The 15,010-nt window shown below is 42.7% G+C and overlaps 1 protein-coding gene across 1 annotated transcript in view; it reads left to right on the top strand.

Moving 5' to 3' along the window:
• LOC132978386 (receptor-type tyrosine-protein phosphatase N2-like) overlaps positions 1-15,010 on the top strand; it is a 203,926-nt gene that overhangs the window by 37,354 nt on the left and 151,562 nt on the right. Inside the window, exons 6-10 of the mRNA XM_061043562.1 lie at positions 857-1,229; positions 3,354-3,680; positions 5,065-5,093; positions 7,465-7,886; positions 14,651-14,737. Coding sequence (XP_060899545.1) covers positions 857-1,229; positions 3,354-3,680; positions 5,065-5,093; positions 7,465-7,886; positions 14,651-14,737 — 1,238 coding nt within the window. The remainder of the gene's footprint in view (positions 1-856; positions 1,230-3,353; positions 3,681-5,064; positions 5,094-7,464; positions 7,887-14,650; positions 14,738-15,010) is intronic.

Below are 15,010 nucleotides of genomic sequence, written 5' to 3'. Positions count from 1 at the left end.
CAAAACACACTAAAACTGCCAATTTCATACAGTCTGATAACTTTGTTCTTTTACATTTTCTTAAAACTGAAATATCTGTATTTTTTAATTTGATTTTATATATTGTAATATCTTCTTATTCTGTATTATTTAAGTTGTTGTTAGTTCTGCTTTATTTCCTTGTTAATTGTTTAGCACCAATACACCAAGTCAAATTCCTTGTATGTGTAAATGTACTTGGCATTAAACCCCGATTCTGATTCTGATTCTGATTTGCTCTGAACAGAACTACAAGTGTCTGTAGCTCAACTAAATCTTTAAGTTTTAATAAACTCCAGTCCAGCAATGTCAGTCTCATATGCAACGCTCATAAACAAATATCGAGGAAAATGTTCCAACTCTCTCTCTCACACACACACACACACTCCGCATCCCCAATAATAGGTTAATTAGCCGCTAAATCATAAGAAATAGGAAGACTCATTACACAGGCACACTCGCTGTTGCCATGGAGACTTCGGACGCTGTTGCCCTAGCCGTCGCTGCTGTTGCTACCTCGGATGCTAATCGGGCTACAACTGGGCATTGTGCCTCGTGTCACAGAGGGAGCCAGAAGAAAATTCACTCAGAGCTTCATTTCTCTGCAAGACTCCTAAACGTTTGAAAACCACGACTCATCATCACATGATGTTTTTATTTTTCATTTTTGAGGCACTTTAGATGAATGTTCTTTGGGATTTAAATTCAGTGTTTCATTTCATCTCACTCTTTGAAGTCAGTCATTTTTCCCCTTTATTGTTCGTTTCATTCCTTGTTTTTGATTTGTCTAAATGACATCCTGGTTTTTACCTACATGTGCTTTCTTTGATTCTTTCAGAGTGACCGTTTCCAGTCGGGCATCCCTGCAGACTTCTTTCACCCCATGGCCCCGCCTTCCCCTCAGAGGTCGTCTCTTTCATCCCTCCTCCCTCTGCAGAAACAGAGACCCTCACCCGGCCAGCTCCTCGCCACGCAGGCCGACGGCGACCTTCTCCTGGGCGCCCTGAGGCAGTATCTCTCAGGGCATCTGTCCCTGCACGGCGGGGGGGCGAGTCCTGACGAGCAGGGGGCCCCCTCACCCCGCCTGCGGCCTTTTTACAACAACGGAATAGAAGAGTCTGGGCTCAAAACGGAGACCTTACAACCCGGGCCCCTGAAGGCGGGAAGAACCCAAGGGGCTCCGGTCAAAGACCCCCTGACTTCTGTGGACGGTACGTGATTTAAAGACGCATCTCGATGAATTTTAACATCAAGACGTCAAGAGCACATTCACTGACTGTCAACCATCACATACAAACATTCAGCTTTTACTTTTCAAATCAATCAATCTTTATTTTTACAGCAGAATTCATAACAAGTGTTATCTCGAGACACTTTACAAAAATCAGGATAAAGACCTTACTCTTTGAAGACCCAACGTTAAAGTCTTTAAATGTGATTTTTAACACTTAAATATAATATAAATCAAGTATATCCTCTGAAAATAACTCTGTGAGTCATGACTGTCTACAATGGGTGTAACACCCGAGTCCCACTGTCTGTGATGTTTTCAGAGTTTTCAGAGTCCTATCTTCAGTTTGTTTACATCGCCCGGACGGCCGGCTGACTCCTCCCCTCGTGTATAAAAGTTGTTTAATTGAGGGACTAGAGAAAAGAAGAATAACATACTGTACTCACTGCTTAACTGTGTTTCTAGATCACGCTCATTTCAGGTAAATTTACATGCAGTGTGAAGATACGAGCATAATAAAGATCGCTAGCATTAGCATGCTAACACAACAATGCAGCGCAAGTTGTTTTGGTTTCATGCTGGTGCTCAAGGGCGACATCTGCTGGATCAAAAAAATCGCATATAAAGCCTTTAATCCATCATTAGCACTTAGCAACATTTAGCAAAGTTACAGTGAAGAGGAAAAAACATATTTTAAGAGGCAGAAACCTCAAGCAGATCCAGACTCATGATGAACTGCCGTCTGATGAGACTGTGTCCGGGTTGGAAAGTGGGATAGAGGGAGATGCAGGAAGAAGGAGAGGGACAAAAGGGGGGGGGGGGGGGCGCCTACAAGACATGAGAGCTCAGGAGCTCCCAGGAAAAGATGTGGTTAGTGTTGGATCTAGTGCGTCATTTTTGACATTTTAAGATTGAATTGAACATTTTAATTTAATTCAGGAAAATAAAAACAATCACCACGAGACAACAACAAAATATGTTTTATTCTGCTTCTTCTATTCTAAGTTAAATAACACTGGAACAAGCTGTGAGCAAATCAAAACACATTGATGGGAAAAATAGAGAAATAAAAAAGATGAACTTCCAAAACAAAACCAACAACCCAGATGACTCTCCTGAACACGGCGAGTGTGTTTTTTCCAAATAGATGTTTTTGTTCAAGGTTTTGTTAAGTCGTTTAGGTTTCTCATGATTTGTCCTTCTGTGTGATTCTGCCAGTGTCAAAGCACTTGGCACTTGTTGTTTCTAAAACTGCTGTACAAATAATGACATTATTGTTATTTCATGTAAAGGGTCAAATATATGATGCAAAAACGCAGATCTTAGCAAGTGTGTTTGTCTGATTTTTGTCAAAAAAAATCTAATTACACTTAATAAGAAGATATACTTTGTTAAAAACTACACACACACACACACACACACACATGCACAATAATGGAGAGATGTCAGAGTGAGGGGGGCTGCTCACAGCGAGCGCTCCAGAGCAGTTTTTGGGGGATTGGTGCCTTGCTCAAGGGCAGCTCGGCAGTGCTCAGGAAGTGAACTGGCATCTCTCCAGCAACCAGACCCATTTCCAGATTTGGTCAGCACTGGCGACCAGCACAGGCGACCCTCCGATTCCCAACCCAAGTCCCAACAGACTGAGCTACTGCCGCCCCCCCCACATTCATTATAATCCACATTCAGAGTCCACAGAAACATATTTCTTTCATAGATATAAAAGTCAACAAAGAAGGCTTTAACTACTTGTAATGAGTAAAAATCTCTGCAAACTAAAAAAGCTAATTTCATACGATACATTACGATATAATGCGTTTCCAGATAAGACGAGGCGATACAATATTATATGCTTTAAAATAAGACGAGACAGTATGAGAAAGATGAATAAGAAAATGATCATTCTGTTTATGTTGCCGTGTTGGAGAGTTTCCTTAGCAACGGGATGTCAGGGGTGGTACGGTGATCTCTCTGTTCAGTTCAAACTCAAATCTGAGTTTGCTCGTCTGGTGGAGACCGCCATGGAGGGGACAGGGAGGACGGGAATCCTCTCCCTACAGCCAGTACATAATCCTCTCTGACCCCTCTCTCCTCTGATTTCTCTCAGAGCGCTTCATCAAGAAGGTCCTGAAGAACGTCGGCAGGCAGCACCTTGACGTGGAGGAGCTGACGCAGCAGGACGTGGACCAGCTGTCCAGCCTGATAGCCGACGCTCTGCAAGTGGTCGACAAGGAGCGAGGACGAAACGGGGGACCGGCGCAGGTCAGACCTGCACCGAGAGACCTGGAGGAGGAACAGAGGAGTCTGGAGGGCGATGAAGAGGAGGAGGAGGCAGCGGCGGCGGCTGAGGATGAGGAGGAGGAGAAGTTGCTTGAAAATGCTGCGACAGTGAAGCCACAGGAGAGCACTTCAACATCGCCTTCAGCCCTTCAAGGTAATTATACAAAATTCATTTTGTGCTTTTTTACACAATTAGAGTATCGAGTAAAGAGCCGTTACGCACATAACTGTGCAGGTAGACGAAAGAAGGAGCTCTGTAACATGGAAATCAATGTGAAAATAAATAGTCTTCCTGTTGAGTTCAGTGGAAACACAGCCCCTTATAATGCTCCAGAGTCCTCTGAGACCACTAAACATATTTACACTACGAGTAAAAGAACTGCTCAGTCAGCAGTTTAAAGAAAACCACCTGCTCTCGGCCTTCTGTGACGCATTCCTGCAACGAAGCGGAGAGAAGCTCTGCATCTTAGACCAAGCACAACGATTATAAAAAATATGTGAAACAAGACGACAGGAGGAGATACAACATGATCAAGAGGAACATTTAAGACAAGATGTGAGATGAGACAAAATGATGACAATACAAAACAAAGGGATGAGATATGATGTGAAACGATACGGAACCATACCATATGATGCAGCATGATACGATACAATACGATAAACGTAAGAAGTGATAACATAGGATACAATGGGTTACAATACTATAAAATTGATTAACACAAGAAGAAATAAGATCATGTTCTTCAATTCTAAAATTCACTTAGTAGACGCTTTTATCCAAACCCAAGCGAGGATCTAGAAAAGAGTAAACAATGTCAGGAAGTGCAGACGATCAGCTTTAAGTCTGATTGGACACACATCGTCTGACAGGAAGTGACCAGAGGCAGAGCTCAACATCGACGGCAGAGTTCTAACCAGCATCAAACATTGGTCATCATCATCATCATCATGAAGGTGGTAGGTGTTCATAAAGAGCTGGGTCTTTAGCTTTTTCTTAAAGGTGCAGAGGGACTCTGCAGATTAAAGGAATTTGGTGGTTTGTTCCACCACCGGGGGGCGACAGAGGAGAAGTTATTTAGAGACTTAGGACCCTGTTGTGAAGGTTGGATCAGACGCCTTTCATTGGCCGAGCGTAGTGGGCGGGGCAGATCTGATCTGATATGATATAACACGATGTGAGAAGATTCAGTTAATCATCATGTTCTCTTATCATCGTTACATTTTCAAAGGGACGTCTTCCAAATTGAAACACGTTCTTCTTGAACGTCTCTCGACTTCTGCTTGTTCTTGATGTCTGTTATTGCTTATTTAACTTTTTCTTTCTGCCCTAAAAACAACGATTATTTAAACTTTAAAAAGGCTGAAAGCAATGATTTCTATGAGTGGCATTCTTTAAGAACCTGCAGACATTTTTTATCTGGTTTTAGTAGAAAAGAACGACTGTCTCAGCAACCGACTTTAAGAATGTATTCAAGGACGTTTGTAAATGTTTCCTCTCTGATTCTTCTTTTCATTCCCTCTCTCTCTCCAAACAGAGCGCCACACGGACGCAGAGGAACAGAGTGCAAAGGACAAGGTAAGAAATTAATTTTGTGTTTTTAAAAAAGAAAAAGCCTTAAAATGTCAGCGAGATGGCTGACATTATTCAGAGTTATGTAAGACTCTGAATGAAGAGGGAAATGAACCCCACTGCCTCGAGGGTCTCTGAAGAACTTCAGGTTGTGTTTGACATCCGCTGCTGTACAAAAGACTGAGCCGGGATTTAACAGGAACTCTTAGATTTCTTATTAGAGATGCATTTTTACATTTCTGTTGTGCAGAAAGTTTTTAAGGTTTTTGTACACATTGAGACTTTAAAAAAATACTTATTGTTATCTTCTCAAGAGACTTAGTCATGTTTAAGGATGATTGTTTTGTATTTTCTGCTGCAAATACAAATCATAGGGCTTTCACACATGCAGAAATCTCCTGAAAATCTCCTGATATTTCCAAGAGGAGCTGCATGTGTGAACGCAAACAGCTGAATGTTTGGCTCCGACCTTACCCGGAGTTTCTCCTGACAGACCCCCTAGTATTTTTTCTGCAGCAAGTCTGAGTGGGCTGCAGGATATTCACTGGAGAATTCACCAAGAGCCAATAGGAGGGGGAGAGACGTTTATATACTGCGACTGCTGCACAGTGCATTTGGACTGCAGTGCCCATTTTAAACACTAGGTGTCAGAGTTACATACTGCTCCTTTAATGTTGATGTCGAGTCAAAGCAACAATTAATCAAAAGCATTTTCAGATAGGAATTCGTTTGAAAAATCATCCTGTATTTGCAACTTTTTTCAAAAATGTTGGATTGGGAACAAAAGACCCTCCCCCCCTCTATCAGCATCGTTAAATAAATGGTTGTCTTCACCAGCAACAAACAAACTGTAGCATCGCTTATGTAAAGCTTCCTTGTTCTCTACGCTGTTTGTATCTGTACGGGTCATTCAGGAAGGATTTTCAAACTTTGAAGAGATGTTTGAAGTGTGTGCTCTCTCCATGTTCTTCTCCTTGTATTTATCATCCTGCTTCCTGTTGGCTGGTTAGAGCAGGTTCATTAAAAAAAAAAGTGTCTGGCTTGGGCAGCTAGCTACAAAGGAATAATAGCACGTTATAAAACCTTTCAGTATGAACTCTGACAGTTTGGCTGTTCTTTGATTTAAGGTAATTATTTCCTCACGCTGGATCGCCAGCAACAGGAAAACTCCCACCAGTTCACTTTGAGCGGTAAGACAAAAGATCCTGATTGAACAAAGCGTCATTACTCCGCTCCAAAACGTCTGAATCTGTAATTTATGGAAGTTTAACACAAACTCATGGACAGACTGGTCCAAAGGTCTTTATCATCACGTCTTATCATCATATCGAGTTATTCTGATCTCTTTTATAACTTTATCTACCGTCTGCAGAGTTTTAACCCCTTGTTAATGTATAAAACACACATTAAGTAGTTTGTTAAAGGGATATGTGTATCAGTGTGTCCCCTGGGTTTATCTGTTAGGGGTGGTGGTCTGTGGTGGTGGTGGTCTCTGTGTTTTTTTTAAATGTGTTTGATTTTAAAGGTCCAATTAGCAAGATATCTACTGACTGAAATGATAAAGGTATCTTAATATCTGATCAGACATTAAGGAAACATGTTGAAGTTCTGGCTTCTCTGACAACAATGCAGCAGCCAGTATGTCCTCCTTCTAACTTTAGATTCTGCTCCTGAATGCTCTGGATTTCTTTGGACCAGAGTAGGTAGGCGGTTTTAAGGCGACCCCCACACGGCCCGTTTTGGACGCCCCTCGGTTTGCCAGATATGAGAGCAGTTATCAGGTCAACAGGTGTTGCAGCGATGGAAGCGGGTCAAGAGAAGTGGTTCAGATAGAAGTGATTGTACCCGACCTAAAAAGCCTCTGCATGTTTCTAATGAGCTCCACGAGCAGAAACGTGCTCAAACTAGGATCAATATTGGAGATGCTTTTTGAAAAATGGAGAGAGGTTAGAACACAGAAAGGTTTACAGACCCATGCAGAGCTGGATAAACACTGAAGCTTCAGAGTCCACCACATGGTGACCTGCATGAGCATCGACTCTAGAGAGGGGGGGGGGGGACAGCTCTTTGGAAATTGGACTGAAGTACCCATTTTAAACACTAGGGGTCAGAGTTACATACTGCTCCTTTAATGAAATTATGTCCCAAACAAACGGACTAAAAACTATTGTTTGCTTGGGACAGCTGTCTTTATATTGTGTATTTGATCATGCCTATAAACCTCTCTATTCAAACGGCAGACTTTAAGAATTAATTGATGGTTAGGTATTCATGTTACCATGAAAGCTTCGTTAAAATGAATATCAATCGCTTCTTTTTTAAATTTAATTAGTAACAGAGAGTATCAATGGCTCTTTTTCTCCAGCCTGAGAGCGGGAACCTCTTCACCAAACTTCTCGCCTACCTGGACAAAACCTCCTCGCTCGACTCTCCGTCAGCAAGAGCTCGCAGCGACGCCTCCATGGAGACGCCCAGAGGCCTCCAGGTGGGGTTGGAAAACGTCCAGAGTCGGACCAGCGAGGCCGGGGTGACGGTGCAGAAGAAGGACGCCACCCAGTCGGTGGAGGAGGTGTCGGAGGTGCGGGGCTGGATCAAGGAGGTGGCGCCCCCTCCTGCTTCGTTAGTGTACGAGGAGCCGCACAAGAAGACGATTCACGCTCCTGAACTCCAGCTGGACGTCAAAGCCGGCAGGAAGAAGGTTCACGCTCCTGAACTCCAGCTGGACGTCAAAGCCGGCAGGAAGAAGGCTGACGACGACGTCTTCGGCTACGTCATCACCGACACAGAGTGAGTAAAAAGCTGCTGACTCAAAGGTGATGAACATGGTCACTAAAACCAGACTGATACTGGATCTATGAGTCTGACGTTGATGTTGGTATTTTCAAAATAAAAGCTCAGTTACAGTGGCCAATTATTTGACAAAAAAATTTGAGGGGTTTCTGATATTGATGATTGTGAAGGGAAACTTGTTCCACTGATCATGACCCAATATACAAGTTATTACAAGTTTATAGATAAAGTCAATAATCAGATATAATGTAGGTAAACTAATAATCCAAGTATGAATCAGTATCAAGGACAGCTGTTAAAATGTTATTGATCTGCAAAAAGTAAAGAATGAAATCAAAGCAGTTTAAGCAGCCTTGTGCGTTTCAAGACTTTTTAATCAACAACAACAAAAAAAACCTTCATATGTTCACTCGGCCAGCTCATTTATTTATTTTAAAAGTTTGTATCATGAAGCAGACACGAATTTCAGTACACACCCGCTCCTTTGTTCTCCCTATGAATTCAACAAATCAGATGCATTCTGTATGTTTTGAAAGACCATCAAAGAAATCGACAAAATAAAAGCTCAAATTCCAAAATAAAACACATCAAACATGTTCAGACTCCTGATCTGAACCGTCACTGTATCACCATTACGTCAAACCAGCACCAAAACAAAGCCTCCAATCTCGGAAAGGCATGTTGCTCTCTTAATTCCCGCGTGATCTTGTAGTTCTCCTGTGATCTGGCGGCTTGTGGCTCAGTGGTAGAGTTGGTAATCTCACAACAAAGGAAGTCAGGGGTTCGATTCCCAGCTCCTGCAGCCACATGTCCGATGTGTCCAATTGGGCAAGAGTATGAATATTTATGAATGGGATTAGTTAACTTAGAGAAACATTTTGCTCTCCTAATTCAATCGGTTCCACATCTTGGTTTGTCTCCATGGTTACCACACCGCATGAGCAACTTAAGCCTGACCCACACTGTACGATTCAAGCCCACATTTAGACATGATTTTTTTTTTCAGTCAGCCAACTCATCTTGAAGCCGGGCTGAATTTAAGCCCGATATCGCCTCATTAGTCGGGCACAATGGCCAATCGTAGCCCGATTAGCATCCGAGGTAGCAACAACAGCGTCGGCAATGGCAACAGCCTCCGAGGTCTCCATGGCAACAGCAAGTGTGCCTGTGTAATGAGTCTTCTTATTTGTTATGATTTAGCCGCTGATTCATCTGCGGTGTATGAATGGATTAGTTACTTCTGATGGACTTTTTACACAGCAGCCTCTACCATCAGTGTGTGAATGTGAAGGTGTGACCTTTGAGGAGTCAGAATACTAGAAAAGAAATATACATATGTGTCCGGTTGCCTTCCTCCCATATGCCACAGTCCCTCCAAACATGTAGTAAAGGTCCTGATTGGTCCACAGCGGCTCATGATTATAGAGGATATACATGAATGACTCAACTGTTGTGAGAAACAGAAACTAAATAAGGGAATCTATATGTAATGTTTTCCCCTTTGCACTCTGCATGGAGCCTGTTCAATTACTATTTTTTTTTGTCCTGTGACATTTTGCAGCGAGATCAGAGCCGGTGTGGATATAATGGACGGATGCTGACTTCTTATATGAATTCAGGCTGAAGGACAAACTTTTCATTTAAGTGCCAGAGAGTCTACATTTTTTTTCTTCCCAGCAAGCGTCAATCTCCGGAAAAAGAAAAAACTTTAAAGTTAACAAAAACAGTTCTTCAAACTGCTCCTGTTGTTCTGTCCGTCCAAAGCATTTTATAAAATGAAATGTGTTTTTCTTTTAGTCTTAATAAGTACCAGTCCAAGAAAACGTCATTTTTCTGTCAACATGTTTTCTGTAACTGAAAGCGCAGGAATTACAAAATTCTCTAGTCGTCTTGTGAATGTGAACCTGCTTTTATATTGAACAGTCTGATGTAACCGAGAGGGCACTGCAGGCTGTATTTTTCCTTCATTCTCAGTCACACCGGGGGCAGAGTGATTTTTTAAATTGATTTCTCTTCTCCAGTGTGAGATCGAAGACCTTTAGAAAACGAGAGCTGTGCTGTTTGGGTTTTCAAACTTTATCTGCAGCAGCTGTACTTCAGGCTGAAGGCCTTTGTGGCATGCCCCCCCCCCCCCATCCTGTCACTTGTCTTCAATACAACAGAAAAGCTGTGATTGATTGCTATCCAGGAAGCGAGCATAACCATTTAGTGCCTGTGTCCACCGGAGCTGATGCACTGGCAGATCCCGTTCTCAGGACAAGACCCAAAGTAGTTCAACTTTTTTCAAAACATCCTCAGCGTCAGTTCTTTTGTCATTGCGCTCACAGCCCTCTAAGTTGGAAACAGTTCAACTTTTGCGATAACGCCCTGCTCACCAATGTAACCATCTCCTTCACCGGCCAATCAAAATTAAAGAGGGGCGGGACTTCTGACATCAGTCTGTGGCAGCCGTCTGTAGGGACTGTAGGGTTACCGATTCAAGTCCTGGGTCACACCAAAGTATGGAAGTTGGTCTGGTGGCTGGAGAGGTGCCAAGTCACTTCCTGTGTACTGCCGAGGTCCCCTTGAGCAAGGCACTGAACCCCCCACAGCTCTGCTGGCTCCCTGTGTAGCAGCTCCACTATGACATCTCTCCACTAATGCACGCCCACAGGTCCTGTCTGTGCATGTGTGTGATTCCTATGTGTGTGAGAAGCATGTCTCTAAATAACAGAGTGTAAACCAGAATTTCCCTCAGGGATAATAAAGTATAGATTAAATTACTAATGGTGGTGGAGAAACCAATTCTGACTCGTCTTCTGAGGCGACAATTTCCAGGTGTAGCGCTGAAGCTGATGCCAGGACATGATTCATGGACATTATTTTCATGTTCTCTTGGTGATATTTCCCTGAATAAAGGAACATGTGAAGCACACAGAACAACACGCTGAGGGGAGCGGACGTTAACTTTTTTACGACATCTGAACTACATCTTTATACAAGTAACACTGGAAACGCCTTAAATTAAGCTAAATCAAGGTCTCAGTATTCACTAGCTCTTTCTCTCACCTTTATGATCTTAACATGCTAATGAGCAGCTAGTATGCTACTAGTTAGCTAGCATGCTAATAAGCCGCCAGTTAATGGTGAATATCTTGACCTTCATTTAAAAGCTTTATATGTGATTTTTCACACTTAAATATATAAATCAAGTATCTCCTCTGAAAGTAACTCTGTGAGTCATGACTGTCTACAATGGGTGTAACACCCGAGTCCCACTGTCTGTGATGTTTTCAGAGTTTTCAGAGTCCTATCTTCAGTTTGTTTACATCGCCGGGACGGCCGGCTGACTCCTCCCCTCTCGTATAAAAGTTGTTTAATTGAGGGACTAGAGAAAAGAAGAATAACATACTGTACTCACTGCTTAACTGTGTTTCTAGATCACGCTCATTTCAGGTAAATTTACATGCAGTGTGAAGATACGAGCATAATAAAGATCGCTAGCATTAGCATGCTAACACAACAATGCAGCGCAAGTTGTTTTAGTTTCATGCTGGTGCTCAAGGGCGACACCTGCTGGATCAAAAAATATAGGCGCATATAAAGCCTTTAAAGTGTTAAAACACGTTTTTCTCAGGAGGGATTTTCAGTGTTGATTTCGACGATGAATGCTAACCTTTTTTCCACGATGAAGACGAACGAACGACGAGCTAAAAATAGATCTTTGAGAAGAAAAACTGTGACGACAATGAGACTAGCTTAAAATGTTGGTGCCGTATTTCACTTCAAAGTGATTGAGCTGATGTCATTCTCTGAAACATGTCGGCAGCAGGACAGGATGTGTCGCTGCGGGGAGGACAACGATTCTTTAACTTTATGAAAGTTGAGTTTTTCGAGGCTGAATTTCTCTCCCCAAAAAAGGTGAAGAGCAGCAAAAGTTCAAGTTGTCCTCAGTCGTCAGTGTCCTCAGCACATTCCTCTCTTACCCTTTACAGTCACTCTTTAAAGTGTCTCTTGACATTTTCTGTGAGATCACTGAACTTCAAGAGAACACCACAGTTGTCCTTGACAACATGCAGCATCCACCAAAACGCAGAAAAAAAACCCTGACACTTCAAGACTCTTAAATTCATCAGAGGGCAAGAAGCTCCTCAAAGAACGACCTCCTGCTGTACTAGAAGGATCTTAACATCCACCAGTTTTTACTGTTGTTTTAGAAAGTAATCTAGACCGCTGGTATCACTATAGTAGTGTTGAAGTACTCGAGGTCTCAAGACCGGTCTCGAGACACCACTCTGTGAAGGTCTCGACTCTTGAATAAAAAGCACTTAACCTCTGTCTTGTCTCTGTCAGTACCACCACTGATAAAGCCTTTCTAAAACTCTGAATAACTTCACTTCAGCCTCTACGTAAGCTGTTTAAACCTCTTTCATTGGCTCTCTTCTCCCAGTACTGGAGAGCAGCCCTTCCCCTGGCAGCCTTGCAGTGTTCTGCCCCCCAGAAAGGCTTCCAGAGACCTGGCCAATCAGAAGACAGTTGGCACGTGGGGAGGCGGTTCTTACAGAGACAGCAGCTGAAACAAACTGTTGCAGGCTGAGGCTGAAATGAGGGTTTTTACAGACGCCAGTGTCAGATAAATAAAGGTTTTTTTTTTGTTGCTTCAAATCATGCAAAGCTTCTCTATAAGTTTCACAGACTGACAACATGAAAGGTGAACATGAATTTCTAATAAAGTAGACACAAGAAAGTGGTTAATTCAACATCTAAATATGAAACATTGTCCACTTTCAAATGCAGATGTGAAAGAAGGAGAAGGAGGAAGAGGTGGAGGAGGAGGAGGAGGGGGAGGAAGAGGAGGAGGAGGGGGAGGAAGAGGATGAGGGGGAGGAAGAGGAGGAGGAGGGGGAGGGAGAGGATGAGGAGGAGGGGGAGGAAGAGGATGAGGGGGAGGAAGAGGATGAGGGGGAGGAAGAGGATGAGGGGGAGGAAGAGGAGGAGGAGGGGGAGGGAGAGGATGAGGGGGAGGAAGAGGATGAGGGGGAGGAAGAGGAGGGGGAGGGAGAGGATGAGGGGGAGGAAGAGGAGGAGGAGGAGGGAGACAGGGTGATTCATCACAGCTGGAGGAAAACACCTGCTCCACAACACACACACACGTGTGGATATTTTAACCCCTCAACCTTTAAATGCTTTCCCTTTTTTTTTCCTCGCATCCCACACACCTCATATGAATCATGATGCACAAGGACAGTTCTGATTTGCATCTTTAAAACATATTTTCTTTCCTTTAAGCTTCTGAAAAGTTACAAAATGCTTCTTTAGATTCTTTTAAAAAATGTGTTTATTATACATTATATTAAAACAAAGTCTTGGAGTTCAGGCCTCAAGCGAGTGAACCTGGTGCCGCTTTTATGTCGAGACCTAAAAGTCAAAAACATCTTCTACCAAACAGCAGAAAAGCCAGCGCTCTGTAGAGCTGCTGTTAAAGCTGCTTTAAGGTCCGTGGTGCGGCCCACAGCTCTGAGGATCAGCAGGCGGCAGGTGGAGTGATCACCTGTGTGAGATGTGAAGCATGTTGACTCACACTGTGGAGCTGCTGGGCTGATGATGTCTGCTCTCCAGCCTGAGGAGGCACAGAAAGAATCACCAGCTGGCTGTGACTTCTCATACAATAAAATAAAACATCTTAGTTTCCTGAAAAGTGATTCACCCATCAGTCAGACACATTATGTCATAAAATACAACAAAAAGCTGAACCTGATTTGAGATTTTCACTTTCAAACTTATTTCAATGGCGGTATTGTTCAGATATAAGAGTGATTGGATCGTGCTGTGGCGTGCCCTCTTTGTTCATAACAACATGAGGATTGTAGTGTTTCATCCTCCACATCATCTGCAGTGAAGTACAGTTCAACCCTTTCAATATATGACTCCTGGTCTTTCATTGGTGCTGTCAAACTCCTCTATTTTTCCACCAAAGGACAAAATGTTCGCATTGCGTTCACTTTACCGTTAGCCGTTAGCAGCTTAGCGTATCACTCACTGGTCTCCATTCTCTCATGTGTCTCTCTTCGCCCAGCTCCGCAGACGGTTTCCTCTCGAGTGTTGAAGCACGACCACGACTTTATGCTTAACTTTTGCCACACATGATTGACTAGGGCTGGTTAAAACAAATCGATTCATCAAAGCATTGCAATTATTATTTTCCCAATTCAGTATCGATTCAGGGAAATCCAGAGACCGATTTTTGTTTCCGTTGTAATGACACCCCTCTCCACTAGGGGGCACTGTGGGTAGTGTGAATTCAGTTCAGGCACAATTTTGCACTTTAGATCATACTGTACTTTCATGGGTGCAACGATAAAATACATTTCTGAGACAGTTTGTTTGATACAAATACAAACAAATAAGTATTTAACAAATCTCAGAAGGTACTGTGAGTAGTTATCTGGGTATTTCTCTCATTAATGTGTAATATCGAATCGAATTGTGAGGTTGTGGTCAATACCCAGCTCTATGATTGACACAATAAATCACCAACTGAAGGATCTTTCCTGGATAGCAAACCACTAATTCTCAAAAAGACTTCATTCAAAATACAACAGAGGAGTTTGTTAGCGTTAATGTTTTTGTTAGCATGATAAACAAGACGTACTCAAGTACCCAGGATGTTGGTAATTTAATACTTCATCATTATTGACTGTGGTGACTTTAATTTTCTTCCTGGAATGATTCTTCTTCTCACTTCTTTTCCTTCTGTCCTCACATCTCTTCTTCTTCCTCAGTGGGCTCCAGACAGACGAAGGCCTCCACCTGATGGAGATCCTGGCTCGCAGGGCTAAGATCCAGATGACCGACTTCTCCGAGCTCTCGTACGTATTTTCCTGATTTTTATCTCTTTCTTCTTCTTCTCCCTGCTTCCTGTTTGTTCTCATGCTGTGAACAGTCTGAACTGAAAATCACTCTGATAACTTAAACTGCTACTCCAGATTTAAACCGCTCATTTGTCCAACATTAAAAAAAACAAATGTTGATGTGTTCGCACCTGTTCTCCTTTAAAATGCCAAAGTCTGTTCAATCTGAGCCAGCAGCACACTGGAAGGGACACATTTCACACCTCACATGTGTTCTTCACAAATATAATC

This window comes from Labrus mixtus, chromosome 8, assembly GCF_963584025.1.
Source record: "Labrus mixtus chromosome 8, fLabMix1.1, whole genome shotgun sequence".
NCBI classification, from domain to species: domain Eukaryota; kingdom Metazoa; phylum Chordata; class Actinopteri; order Labriformes; family Labridae; genus Labrus; species Labrus mixtus.
Note: the sequence above shows the minus strand (reverse complement) of the source record. Positions and strands in the feature narration are given on the sequence as shown.